This window comes from Pygocentrus nattereri, chromosome 2, assembly GCF_015220715.1.
Source record: "Pygocentrus nattereri isolate fPygNat1 chromosome 2, fPygNat1.pri, whole genome shotgun sequence".
Lineage (NCBI taxonomy): Eukaryota > Metazoa > Chordata > Actinopteri > Characiformes > Serrasalmidae > Pygocentrus > Pygocentrus nattereri.
Genome location: NC_051212.1, coordinates 47,511,558 through 47,525,104, shown reverse-complemented (window position 1 = coordinate 47,525,104; position 13,547 = coordinate 47,511,558). Strand labels below are relative to the sequence as shown.

The 13,547-nt window shown below is 39.5% G+C and overlaps 1 protein-coding gene across 1 annotated transcript; it reads right to left on the bottom strand.

Annotated features, from left to right (window-relative positions):
- Window positions 1-1,266: 1,266 nt before the first annotated feature.
- rgs18 (regulator of G protein signaling 18) lies at window positions 1,267-11,418 on the bottom strand. Its single transcript, XM_017700258.2, has 5 exons — window positions 11,177-11,418; window positions 8,984-9,103; window positions 8,782-8,843; window positions 6,452-6,618; window positions 1,267-2,049 (listed from the first exon to the last, which is right to left on the bottom strand). The coding sequence occupies exons 1-5, from the start codon at window positions 11,296-11,298 to the stop codon at window positions 1,804-1,806; spliced, it is 717 nt and encodes a 238-aa protein (XP_017555747.1). The 5' UTR covers window positions 11,299-11,418; the 3' UTR covers window positions 1,267-1,803.
- Window positions 11,419-13,547: the final 2,129 nt, after the last annotated feature.

Below are 13,547 nucleotides of genomic sequence, written 5' to 3'. Positions count from 1 at the left end.
CCTACCAAACATACTGAACAGTTATACAGATATGAAATCATAACATTTTATGAAAACACAATTTCCTAAAAGATGTGTTTCAGTATTGACAATTCTTAATGTTTAACAATTCTGGGACACCTTTTACTTCAAAACAATAGGATCTAGACACTAGCCTGGCTGTGTGTAGTGTAGTGGTTAACACCTCTGCCTTCTACACTGTCTACACCTGGGCAAGCACCCTACACTATACCAATCAGAGTCCTTGGGCAAGACTCCTAACCTTGGCCTAACCTGTGTAAAATGATCAAATTGTAAGTGGCTCTGGATAAGAGCGTCAGCCAAATGCTGTAAATGTAAATGTGGCCATGAGGGACAGGGATACAGTCTCACTTCCTGCTCTGAAATGCAGGGATGTGGCTAAAATAAGGCCCCGCCCACAAACTCCATAGTTTCCATAGTAACATGACAAGTTTGGATCCCACTTGTTAAGACAAATTGCACTCTTTGATTAATCTTTCGGCTCTGCTATGCTGGTTGATATTGGATATTCTAAGTAGTTCCACTGAAATTCTACAGAGCACTAAGTACCTGAGGTTTGTTTGGGCCTGATGTGTGTTTACTAAATGTGGTAGCTACTTGTAAGACTTTTCTAGCTGGCTGTGACTCTTCATATCAATATACGGACAAAAAGTCTACTGTATATGTGATGGACAGAGAGAACGAGAGAGGCATAGTAATTTACATTGCAGTCAAAGAGACATGATCCATTAATTTATTTATTGAAATACATTTTATTATACAATGATTTATCCCACAAGTTTTATGTACAATTTACAAGTCAGAGGAAAGACTCTAACTATATAGTTAGTAATAGCTTAGCAAGGAATCTTGAACAAAGGGAGAGTTTTTTCAAAATAATTTAGGAATAGCTTTAGTATTCGAACGTGAATATGCATCCTAATGCCGGAAATGTTAACATACACGCGCACACACACACACACACATAGCAGGCATTTGTCAAGTCAAGGGAGTGTGAATGACGTACAGCTGATGATGTACGATCACGCAAACCAGAGGCCTTATTTATAAAGATTCTGATTTCAAATTAAATTTCATTCTTTGTGGTGGTTGGTTAGTGTAGTGGGTAACACCTCTGCCTTCTACACTGTAGACTAGGGTTCAAACCTGGGCAAGCACCCTACACTATACCAATAAGGGTCCTTGGGCAAGACTCCTAACACCACCTTGGCCTACCTGTATAAAAATGCTCAAATTGTAAGTCGCTCTGGATAAGAGCGTCAGCCAAATGCCGTAAATGTAAATGTAAATTCTTTGTTCTTAAAGCTGCACTATGTAAGTTTTGGGGATATGGAGACCCCTCTGGTGGAAATGTGTAATTGCATGCCATATCATCACATATGGAAGAACAGTTTGTAACATGGGTTGTGCTTCATACTCCTTCCTTGAGTGGAGGAATCTGATGATTGAAGGAGAATTCAAAGAGATCTTGCCTATGCGACCTAAACATCAAGCCAGACCTTTTTTCTGAGCCTGTGCATTTGTTGTTAATACGTAAAGACATATGACGTGATCTAAAAAGCTTCTAACCTGACAATTCTGACTTTTGAATGGTTATATCAGACTTTAAATCTTACATAGAGCAGTTTTAGGATCAAAAAGACTTAGAAATACACAAATTACACACTCTAGTACGCAATCACAAAGGGAATATTTGTGCGTCGTTAGCAGTGCATATGACTATATTATGATCAAATCCTTACTTTTTTTAATAAATAAGGCCCCAGAATCATTGCTGAGAAGCTACAACCAGGGTGTTGTGGTCTCGCCACGTTCAGTGAATACAAAGGATCGCGACCTTCTCCTGGTCATGACCGCAGGGCCCTTCCTCTTTGTCAGGGTCAGATAGATGTCGGAGGCGAGGAACCGTGGGTAGCAGTCCTTCTTCATCAAGGCGTAGATTTTGCTCTGCGCTGCATCGAAACAGGACTGGGTCGGTTGGGCGATGTTCTTCTGAATGGTCTGTTTGGTCGAGTGGTCGATATTAATCTGCAAAACATGGAGGGAAAAAATCAAGTTTGCTTTTGATAATTAAGAAGAAATGAAACACTTGCTGTGGCGTCTAGGAGCCTGCAACATCACTGTGCCAACCTAAAGCAAAACAATGTCATGAAGCCCAAAAACATCATGGAAAAAGATAATTACTGTCAGTTTTGCCTGGAAGATACCAAGCAATTACCATGCAAAGCATAATTGCTGTCAGTCTAGACCATTTTCATGTGAATAGCAGCTCTCATATTGCTCAAAATTATAATGAATCATAAACCCACACAAGAGAGATTTCGTAAAAAGCTCCAGCTCTTCAGTCCAAGCTCCAAGTCCCCCCCCCAATAAAACAAAACATGTAATTTGACCAGGGGCACACAAACTTTTGCATATGACTGTATTGTTCTCTACACTCAAAAAAAATGCCATTATAGGAGCAATGCCTTAGAAGAACCAGTTTTTCGTTCCCCAAAGCAAAGTTTCCTAATCATCTGGTTGCATGAGGAAAAAGTAGATTCTTTATTATAATTTATGGAATTAATATTGTTATAGTAGTACTTTTATGTAAGTCTTGATTCTTAACAATCTTAAATAATCTGTAAGTTTGGAAATACATATGCAATGATTAATTCATATATACATTTTTAAATCATTTCTCTGAGCAATGCCACAGAAGAACCATTCCTGGTTCCCTAAAACCATGAAAAAGAGATGTGAATGTGAAGAACTTGTAAAGATTTGAGGAACCTTCAGAAAGTGTACGCCCCTGTATCAACTTCAGGGTTCTTTCCAGAGCATGTACATTATGTTGAGGTTCTTTCCACCAAAGAACCACCCATTCCAAGGCTTTTTGGGGTTCTTCTGTAGCATTGACCAAAGATCTTCTCATTTTTATCAGCAGAGCTGGGTAAAATAAGTGCTGCTTCAAAAATCCTGACTTCCTTATATTCTTTATTTTTGGCTGCCTTTGGTCTACAGTAAATGCTAAAGCTGCAAAGTGAGAGGTGTGAACAACAGCAAAGCAGCCCAGTCCATTCTAGAGTCACTTCCTGAGTTGGAATTGTTCGCAGTGGTGGTGGCAGGAACCAGACGTCTGAGTAGTTTATTGCTTCTAAAACCTACATTGCAGAAAGTTCTTTATAGGAAATGGTTATGAACACACTGCTGGATGCCTGAGACATTGTTTGAGAGGTCAGGTTTTGGCCTAAAATTAGGGACCATTTTGCCTCACAACACCCTGCATGTACCATAAAATGGCTTTTAAAAGTCATAATCAGAATCCGATCAGATCTAAAAGTCATGGTGGAGATGTACATGCAGGGCATTTTCAGGCAAAATAGTCACTGAAGAAACCTTCTAAGACAATTTTAATACCGACATTACATATAAAAACTCTCATGTAGGATCACTGGTTGTTTCAAATAAAAAAAATGCCTATATTTGTGTTTTAGACATTGGAGCCCTGGTTCATATCACCACCCCTGTAAAGACATCTGAGTTAGCCACTCTGAATGACTCTACATCTCAACTATTGAGTTGCTAACTGCAAAATTGATGATGAACAACAGTTATTGTAACTCTTCAACATGTAATGCATTGAATACACTACCGTATGGACATTTGGCTGCTCTCACAGCCCATGAATTATTTTCTGAAGAACTTCAAGTAGACAGAAAGTTGAAGTTGGGCCTGAAAGTTCTTATACAGCAATGAATCACTTAAATATTGAATAGATCTTGAAAGGCTGGATTAAAGCTGCCTGCCCTGTGGGTTATTTGGCGATGCAGGCTGATCTTATTGACTGCATGGTGCTCTGTGCATAACGAATGCAGCACCTTTCAGTTACACACAAAGCCCAAGAGTTTCCTCCTTGGCGAGTCTGCTTTCGAAAGCATCCCCGTGTCCATAGTCATGCGCGAGAAACTGGTTAAGTGTCCCAAGTTTGCTTCTTGACACAGTTTAGACTTCAGCTCACGAGTTTTTTTTTTCTTCTTGTTTGCACGTTCGTGTGTTTTTCTCAGGCTGAGAGAGTGTGGGTGGTTGAGTGTTGGAGGGGGGGTTTCACAGACCCAGCTGTGATACATGCAAGCAGGAAAACCACATGGTCACAACTCCATCTTGGTCACACGGCCACGCAACGCTCCAGACACTGTGCGGCCAGCAGCATAGCTCAGCTTGTTCAAGTCACTCATGCAGTTACAGATGCTTTTCTTTTAGGCTAGTGCCATAGACGTTAAAGCTCAACCAACGAGCAAATGAAACAGCTGCTAGGCCAGTGTGCACACTAGGTTTCAGTCGTAGAAGGATTTGTTCTGGTAGATTCATATCATATACAGATAATCTGATAGATAGCAGGTGTCACAATATGTACAGTGGCTGTTTCTGGCTGTTTCTTGAAAATAAAGGTGCCAGAAGGTGCTAAATGATGTCACAGTTCTAGTCAGTTAGTGAAGTTTCTGCTCTGCTAGATCTGCCCCAGTCAACAGTAAGTGGTAAAGTGTTGAAAATGGAAAAATGTAGGCGTAGAAAACAGCTCAGCCATAAAGCAGTACGCCATGCAAACTCAAACAGCAGGGTCGCCAACTGCTGAAGTGTGTGATGCATAAAAATGGCATATGCTCTGTTGCATCACTCACTACAGAGTTGCAAGCTGCACCTGAAAGCAACAGCACAAGCATCAGAAATTTTGTGAAGTGAGTTTCCATGACTGTGCATTTGCACAAAAGCCTAAGGTCACTATGTGCACTGCCAAGGGTCAGCTGGAGGGGTGTAAAGGATGGCACCACTGGACTCTGGAGCAGTGGAAATGTGTTCTCTGGAGTGATGAATTAACACTATCTGGAAGTCTGATGGATGAATCTGGGTTTGGCACATGCCAGGTTAGTGCTACCTACAAGAATGCATAGTGGCAACAGTAAAGTTTGGTGGAGGGGGATAATGATCTGGGGCTGTTTATCAGCATTTGGGCCTCACAGTTCAGGTGAAGGATTGATGTTAATGCTACAGCATACAGGCATTTTAGACAATTATATGATTCAACCTATGTAGCAATCATCTGAGGAAGACCCTTTCCTGTTTCAGCATGACTAAGCTCCTGTGCACAAAGTGAGCTCTATAAATACATGAGTTTGTTGTGGAGGAAGTCCAATGGCCTGCATAGAGCCCTTACCTCAACCCCACTGAACACTTTTGGGATGAATTGGAATGGCAGTTGTTAGCCAGGCCTTCTCGTCCAACATCAGTGCCTGACCTCACAAATGCTCTTTTGACCGAATGGGCACAAATTCTCATACACGTCCATAATCATGTAGAAAGCCTTCCAGACGAGGCTGTTATAGTCACAAAAGGGGGCCAACTCCATATTAATACCCACGGTTTTGGAATGTGATGTCCATCAAACTAACACCGTTATGATGGTAAAGTGTCCACACATTTTTCCACATTATAATGTTGCCATGGCGATAGCATCCCATGAAAATTGGTGTTAAAAGTAGAGTTTTTTTTTTTTTTTCCAGGTCAAAATAAAAGAACAAAAGAACAACAAAAGATCTCAACGCCTTCGGATTCGTCCTGTATTATAAGAGCACCAATATGACAGGAGCCATTGTGTGACATTTTTATTGGCATCAAAGGATTTTTTGTTTTTGTTTTTGTTTCAAGCAATCCAAAATTTGGCTTGCAAGTGAGGGAGCCTAGGCCCCTCCAGTCCTGCCCATGGCTACATTCAGTCATTACAATGCGCCTCCATGTAAAAGAACAGACTCAACACACTTGAAGCCATTGGACAGTTGCTTCAACAGCCACTGGCCTCTATTCTAATTGTGTCTAGAGATCACAAGTTTTCGGTTCCTTTCTAAGCAGATGGAACACATCTAAATCAGGGCTGCCCAAAGTGTGGCCAGTGGGGCAAATTTGGCATAACAAAATCTGGCATACTGTTTTAAGTGACATTGTCAACCTAGCTACAGTACCTTCCTTATATTTATATTATTTTGTCTTTTGGCCCCACCATTGCACTTCTGTCCCTCAAGACAAAACGTTTAAGCACCCGTGGTCTAAATAACAGTCCACGGCGATTGACCATACACTACAAATGTGGCAAATACAGATTGGATTGAAAAACTACTTAAGTATTCTTTTTCAGAACCATACACTGAACCATGAACCATGTTCTTTAGGGATCCGAGGTTGTTCTTCAGTGGCATCCCACCAAGGAATCCTTTATTTTTTAATAATGTGTACTTATACATAAATGTACTGATCAAAAGGCATTCACAGAGGAATATGAGGCAGCTGTTGCATGTAGACTGAGCTTAATGATGGAGGCTTCACTGAAGGTCAAGAAAGCATGATCTGAATAACTGTAATATAGCGCTAATGAACATCAACAAGGGCACTTGCGTACCTCTTTGGGGGCTTCCCTGTCGATGAACACAGAGTACATCTGCTTGGCCTTGGTCTGCAGCTTGGTGGCTGACTCTGTGCACTTGTAGTCCTCACACGCCAGCCAGAATTCAATGTTCTCCTCGCTGAATTCGGAGCGCAAGAACTTCGTGAAGGCCTCCACCCCATCTAAAGTAGGAAAATAGAACATATTTGGCATAAATGATGCTCCATAAAGGCAGCGTTTCAAAATAGACTGTTGGAAGTGTATTTCATATAGTGGTTTGAATAAATTAGGGAGGTCTAGAACAATGGTTCTCAATCCTGGTCGTAAAGTGCCCATGACCTGTAAATTTGGTGTATTCCTTGCTTTCAACACAACTTACTTGACTTAACAATTATTAAACCCTTCCTGAGTTCAACTGGAGGCCTGAGAATCACTGGTCTAGAACTGATCATGGAAATGGGCAGGAATGTGCCAAAAATGTTCCAGGAGTTGGGACAAGCCCTGGAACACTTCATTGTTAATCGTCTAAAGTCTAAAAAAAAAAAATACCGCAAAAAAATTATGTGTTATTAGTATGACTGATAAATGTGTCCAGAAGCATTAGCACAGAGACACTAATATTACCACTACTGCTAATAATAATGAACGGTAGGATGAATGTCATGAAGTTAACCGACCAATAGCATGGTATGTTAGCAAGGCCCACTGGCAGGCCCAAAGTTTTATTACACCTTCTGTCACCTAAGAATTCCTGAAAGTGTTTGTCCAGGTACTTATTTATCAGTAAGGCTTAGTATGTAATTTGTAACCGGCAGTAAATGAAATAACTCAGTTAACCACTGTCAGGCAGGGGACTCTTCACACTATCGCACTCTTTCTAAAGCATGTTTACGTAAAATTGATCATCAAGTTGATCGATAAATGCCACCGAATCCAGGCCACAGCCTATTCAGCTACTGAAAAGCTGTGGCATTGCTTTGTTAGCATGCGACATGTCGGAAATATAGTGAAAGACTCCACAGACAATAATAAAAGTGCTTTGTGTTTAGTTTCCTTATTGCTTGGTGTTTGAATATCTAGTCTAGTCAATGTAATGAAGATTTTCAGTTAGTGAGCTCACTTTTTTTACCAAGTAACGATCAAGTAATGCACTAGCTGGCAAAGGTAGTTCGATAATTACTGACACCTAGCTGGCTAGCGTACAAATGTCAGTCAGAAGAGGAGTAGAGAAGAGAGTTAGTGTTGTTTACACTCTACGTCTACATTTATTTCACAATATTTATCAGGTCTGTTAATGTGTTAGCTGTCAAAGTCAGTTAGCATGACCCAAATAGCAGGTAATTGCTGACACCTAGCTAGTTAGAGCTAGTTAGCGTGCGAATGTCAGTCAGAAGAGGAGTAGAGAAGAGTGTAAACACCACTAACTCTCTAAATCTACATTTATTTCACAATAAAGACCATGTCAGCTAATGTGCTAGCTGTCAAAGTCAGTTAGCATGACCCAAATTTAAGGTAATGACTGACTCTGTGCTAACAAGCCTGCTAGCGTGAGTCAGCTTTCTTATTCATGAGGTAAATCTACATTTATTTCATGTTAATATCAGAATTCCAATACAGATGAAGAGCTAATCTGGTATAACTGAGCATAACTGTTAGCTGCTCCTTTTTGTCTGATATTTGTGTTTTTAAAGAGGAGGGAATAGTAGGAAAATATGTTTAGGTTAGCATTAGAAATGCTGTCAGGTGTAGCATTAAAAAAGCAACGGATAAAGTCCGAATCTTTCAGTTGATGTACTGTGAAAAAAAATATTCAGTTCATGATTGTACCTAAAGCAAAACTGTAAATTCTTAAAGCAGCAAATGGACCAGACTCAATCATGTATTAGTATCTTTAGCACTTGTGGTGGACAGTTAAACCAAACCAAGCCATTTCCACCGCTTGCCTCAAGCAAGCAAACCATGACATTTGTTTACTCGAATCAACCGGCAATGCAGAAGTGATGATTATTGGTTTTGCATGCTGTACGGCTGCAGAGCTTCCTCACAGCAGGGCTGTTTTAGTAAATGCTATGTTTGTTTGCTGATCGTAAAGCTCAGAGCTTTTTTGAGCCATGCAAAGGGCTGGTTTGAAATGTCACACTACCACAAATATCTCACGTTATCCTAATCAAGTTCCCTGAACCTTCGGTTCTCCACAGGAGTGCTACAGGCAGCCACTAGCTAGCCCTTCTTCTTTTTTGCTGCAGAGCTCCAAACAGTGGGGGTCTAGTGATCTCAGATCGTGCTTCAGGGCGCTTACCCAAATGTTAAGCTCTACTGCATGACCGGAGTTAACGGGATCTCACCTGGATGACCCAGCAGTTCTTCAAAGGAATCGCTCCATCTCAAAGCTACTTCAGGAGGTATGCTGCAAGTTAGGAATAAGATGTTAGTTTGTCTGCAGTTTGTGGTCTTCATAAGAGGTGTTTCTAATGTTTTGTCATATCAAATGGCTTAACAGTATCTAGATTAGCCACGTCATGGCACTGTCGAGGGATGAGGACTTACTTGGTTTTAGCCGGTGGCTTTTTCTCTGGACTGACGTTTTCATGTGATCCAGACTTGGCCAGCAGAAGGCTGAGTCTACTCTTTTTGTCCTTTTCTTTTTCCTTTTCCTTGTTCTTATTTCTACACAGAGAGAACGATACACAAAATGTTCCATAAAGGCCTGTGCTGGTACCCTCAAGCTACATCTTCAGTACCTTTAAATAGGCAAAGTCAAAAGGGCACCCACATGGAAAGGGAAAGTACTTTTGGGCCTTTGAAGGTGCATTTGCATGGTTTGTACACTCTTTAAAACGGTGGTTCTTTGAGAGATGCCATAGAAGAACCATATTTATTTCTCTTACAATCAAATAAGGTTACATTAGATTCTCTGTATTAGATTAAATTCTTTTTTCACACTGTGTCATTTACACATTTTCTGGAAAGAAAAAATGTCTTGGAAATGACTAATTACTCCTTAAACCATAAAGGGATTATTTCAACTCATGACATCCTGGAAAAAGTGATCTCACTACTCATTACTTTACTTCGGTTTTACTCTCTAAAACTGGCCTGTGTAGCCAAGGATGGTTTCTCACTTCTTCAGTGCAGAGATTTTGATGCGTCAGATTTACATTAGCATGATTTGATGCTTCGACAGATCACTAGGTGAGTTCTGGGTCAGGCACCGATAATCTATATAGAGGAAATTTCTTAAATCTATCACGTCAGATTGTTCTCTTACTTATTTACTTATTTTTATCCAAATTCTAACTTCTGATTCTCATATGTTTCTCAGTATCCCTTTTTTATTAGAAAAAATAGTTTTTAGTAGCCTATTTTTACTGTCGAATCTCTTTAACATTTTCCTTGCAAGCTGTAAAGATGTGAAGCAAAATGTGTTTATGGTAATGAGACCCTTATATAACACTATATTTATTACAATCGTTAAAAGATGTTAATAAAAGACATAGTACACAGATTGTGAAAAGAAAGTAAAACACTGTTTTCAGATTTATCTTCAATCCTTTTGTGGTAATGACATTTTAGTCACTAAAATTGGTTGCTAAAAAGCAGTTCAGGTTTCTTTTCAGTTGTTCTCAAGCATTAAATGTTTTACATCTGGAAGCTTTAAATTTTAGTCATTTGCCTTTTATCATGGTGGGTTCCAGAGACTAATACACAAGTATTGCAGCTTTTATTTGGTAACTGCAATGTGTTACTGTAGCATGTTACAAGAAACACTAAAAATATTAAGTTATTACATAATAATAACTTATTATGAGTTCACATAACATAGCACAATGCTCACGTGACAATGACTTCACATAATGTCAAGCTTTTATACCAGTTTCAGGTTTGGAGGTTATTTAAACTTAAAAAAGTTTACACTCACATATCTCATTTACAAAAACAGCATGCCAAAGAACTATGCATTGAGCGGTTCCTAGGGAACCAAGTGAATGTAGTTCTTCTATGGAACTCTTTTTGGTGCCTGTATTTTTAAGAGGGGGGGGGGGGGGGGGGTGTTCTACTTTACATACACTACCATATGTAGTGTACAGGCCTTTGCACTGAATTACAGTGGCACAATGCTAATCTATTGTGACCAGCTAAAAGAGCTATAAGGGGAAGTATTGCTTCACTCAAGAAGACAAAACATCAGGAACCATATCTGTTCTCAATGCAAAACCCCTCGTTGAAAAAACTTGCCAAGATGGCTTAAACAGAAACATTTCACATGAGGTTCCTCAAGGATCTTAATTGCAATGTTTAACTCTCTACATTGCTAAAAAGTAACTTAATACCTGAATAACTATTATACTACACAAACCAACTGGATTACTGCTACTCTTGTGGATATTTGCCATCATAGTTCCTTTGAGCAGCCAAGGATTTGACATTAGCATTAACTGCATTGGAAGGCAGGTGACAACAGGTTTCCATCCTGCTTTGTAACTATATCTATAGATGGTTGAGTAAACAGCAGGATAGTCTGGATTCACCATGCCCAGCATGATGAAACATGCTTGAATTAGCATTGTCCTACATAGAGTTGAGTAATGCAAATAAAGGAAGTCTCTCTTCAACCTTTTCTAATCATACAGCGAAGCCGGCCGTACTGAAGAGCTGCACATCTTTGGCAAACCAGCATGTTCCTTGAGTATAAATACAAGAACGGCAATTTCTTTTGGAAAAAAGCTTTAAATAACGTACCTTGAGTTGCTGTCTTTCATTCTGGAGGCGCGCAACTCGGTCTCACCAAGCATTTTGAAATACACTTCCTCCTTGGGTGCAGAGAAGTTGAATTGAGGAAACAGAAAAACAAAGGTCTCCATGCTCTTCCTCTCTCGCTCTCTCTCTTTCTCTGGCTTTCTCTCTTCTGAAGGTAGACACTGGGACAACCTTATTTAACCACCAAACCCTGAACCCTGAGATTTGCATCAAGTGTGTTAAGAGGTCATTTCCCATACCTGTTAACAGTGACTTCCTGTTGAGGGAGCTGCCCCTGCCTTACCGTAACATAGCTGAGAAGTATTTTCCAAGGTATTGAATGCAGAGCAATATCAGTAAGATATACTTTTTCAAAGCAGCTGGGTGGATGGATGACGACTGGTCGGGGAAACTCTTAGGTGCTTGGACAAACCAGCAATGGTTAATATGGATTGTAGGTGCCCATGTAAGACTGTCGACAGTGTAATGAAAGTTTGGTTCCCTCTTCATCAAGACAGAGGGCCCAGTGGAATATGTTTTGGGGACACACAAATGAATCTCAAAGTCAGAGTCAAAGTCTTTGTAAAGTTTGTGAAAGTTCGGCTTGCCCAAGCCATTGGCGTAAAATTCCAGGCTGTTGCTATGGAATCCTAGGTGGCGTCTAAAGTGATGCTGGGTCATTGATATGGTATCCACAGTTCTTGCTAGGCCCTTGCTATGGTATCTAAGTCTAGGCTGTTATAGTATCCCAGGTGGTTGCTAATATATATATATATAGTGTGTGTGATAATGAAAGGATGCAATGCCCATGAAAATCAGTGTAAGAGATGTCCATGAAATGTGATAAATTTATGATTAAAATAGTGTGTCTCTGATTGGATATGCAATAAATACAGACTTTTTAGCAGTATAAACAGAAATCTCATTAAACTCTCCTTTAACTCCATAACTACATCTCACCAGCAGGCCCAAAGTTTTAGTACACACTTCTATCACTGAAGAATAGGCCAGGCAGTTTGCAGTGAAGTCCCTGTAGTTACTGAATAATTACCTTAGTACAGGGGTCGGTAACCCAAATGTTAAGAAGAGCCATTTTGTCCTTTCAAACCACTTTGGGAGCCACAACATTTTATGCCCATTAACCATGTTGATTATAAATATGTCTCAGTATGTGCTGATGTACTAGTACATACACACACTTACTTTGCTGTGCTTTAAGCTTCATCTCAGCTTTTTCGTATCTCCGGCAGGAAACTTTTCCACAAAAGTTGAATAGTTTTTTGAAAAGGTCTCTCAGCAATCAAATTTTCACAAGGCTGAAATCAGCTTCTCATTTGCCAACTTTAATTTTCCCATTCCGTCTTAAACAGAGCCTGAGGGGCCAGAATGTAGCTGCTGCACCATTTAAGGTGGAACAGGAAAATTCAAACAAGCTGACTTGAGCCTCGCGACTTTTTAGTGTTTGACAGTTTCTTATTGCAGATTAAATGTATCAGGAAACCAGCTGGAGTGACTATAAATACAAATAAGCCTGTTTGTCTCAATCATCGATGGTGGCCTTAAATCTTTCTCTTTGCCATTTCATAGGTTGGTGAATTAGCAGATATAGGCTACATTAACTCTAGCTTTTAAGACCATTTATGGTTGAAACTGTGTTGAACGATCAGCAGAGCTTTGTTTTACTGCAAAGGACGATTATTTTTTTTTTACTGAAATATCTTATTATGCTGTGGAGACGCAACAGCACAGCAAGCCACTTTGCCGACCCTTGCCTCAGTGTATACTAAGCCTATGATTTTATGCAAGTAGCAAAGACCCTCTCCCCAAAGTCCTATTCACTAGCATGCAAAATAAAAAGAATGAAATACTAATAATTATTTAGAAACACATTTTTGTGCATGATAGTGACCTCATTTGGCGTTACAACACCCTGCATGTAATATATATATATATATATATATATATATATATATATATATATATATGTGTGTGTGTGTGTGTGTGTGTGTGTGTGTGTATTATATATATATATATATATATATATATATATATATATATATATATATATATATATATATATATATATATATATATATATAATACACACAAGCATCTGAGACTAAAACTTAATTTTAAACAGTGTTTCGGGCATCAGCCACATTCACAACCATTTCAGGAAATAACTCTGTGAGGGAGCTTTTAGAGGTATTAACGCCTCAGATGTCTGGTTCCTGTCACCACCACTCTGAAAAATTCTGACTCATTTCACATCAAACCCCTCCGAATAACTTTGTTTACATCTTAATGATTTAATTATGCAGACATGAAAAATCCCCCTTTGATGTCAGGCTTGATCTCATATTGTGGTTACATC

Excerpts from the sequence above, each read along its gene's own strand:
- rgs18 (XM_017700258.2), bottom strand. The coding sequence starts at position 11,298 with ATGGAGACCTTTGTTTTTCTGTTTCCTCAATTCAACTTCTCTGCACCC. Across the intron at positions 8,844-8,983 it reads AAGCCACCGGCTAAAACCAA|CATACCTCCTGAAGTAGCTT; the intron begins GTAAGTCCTCAT and ends CCTAACTTGCAG. Across the intron at positions 6,619-8,781 it reads AGAACTGCTGGGTCATCCAG|ATGGGGTGGAGGCCTTCACG; the intron begins GTGAGATCCCGT and ends TTCCTACTTTAG.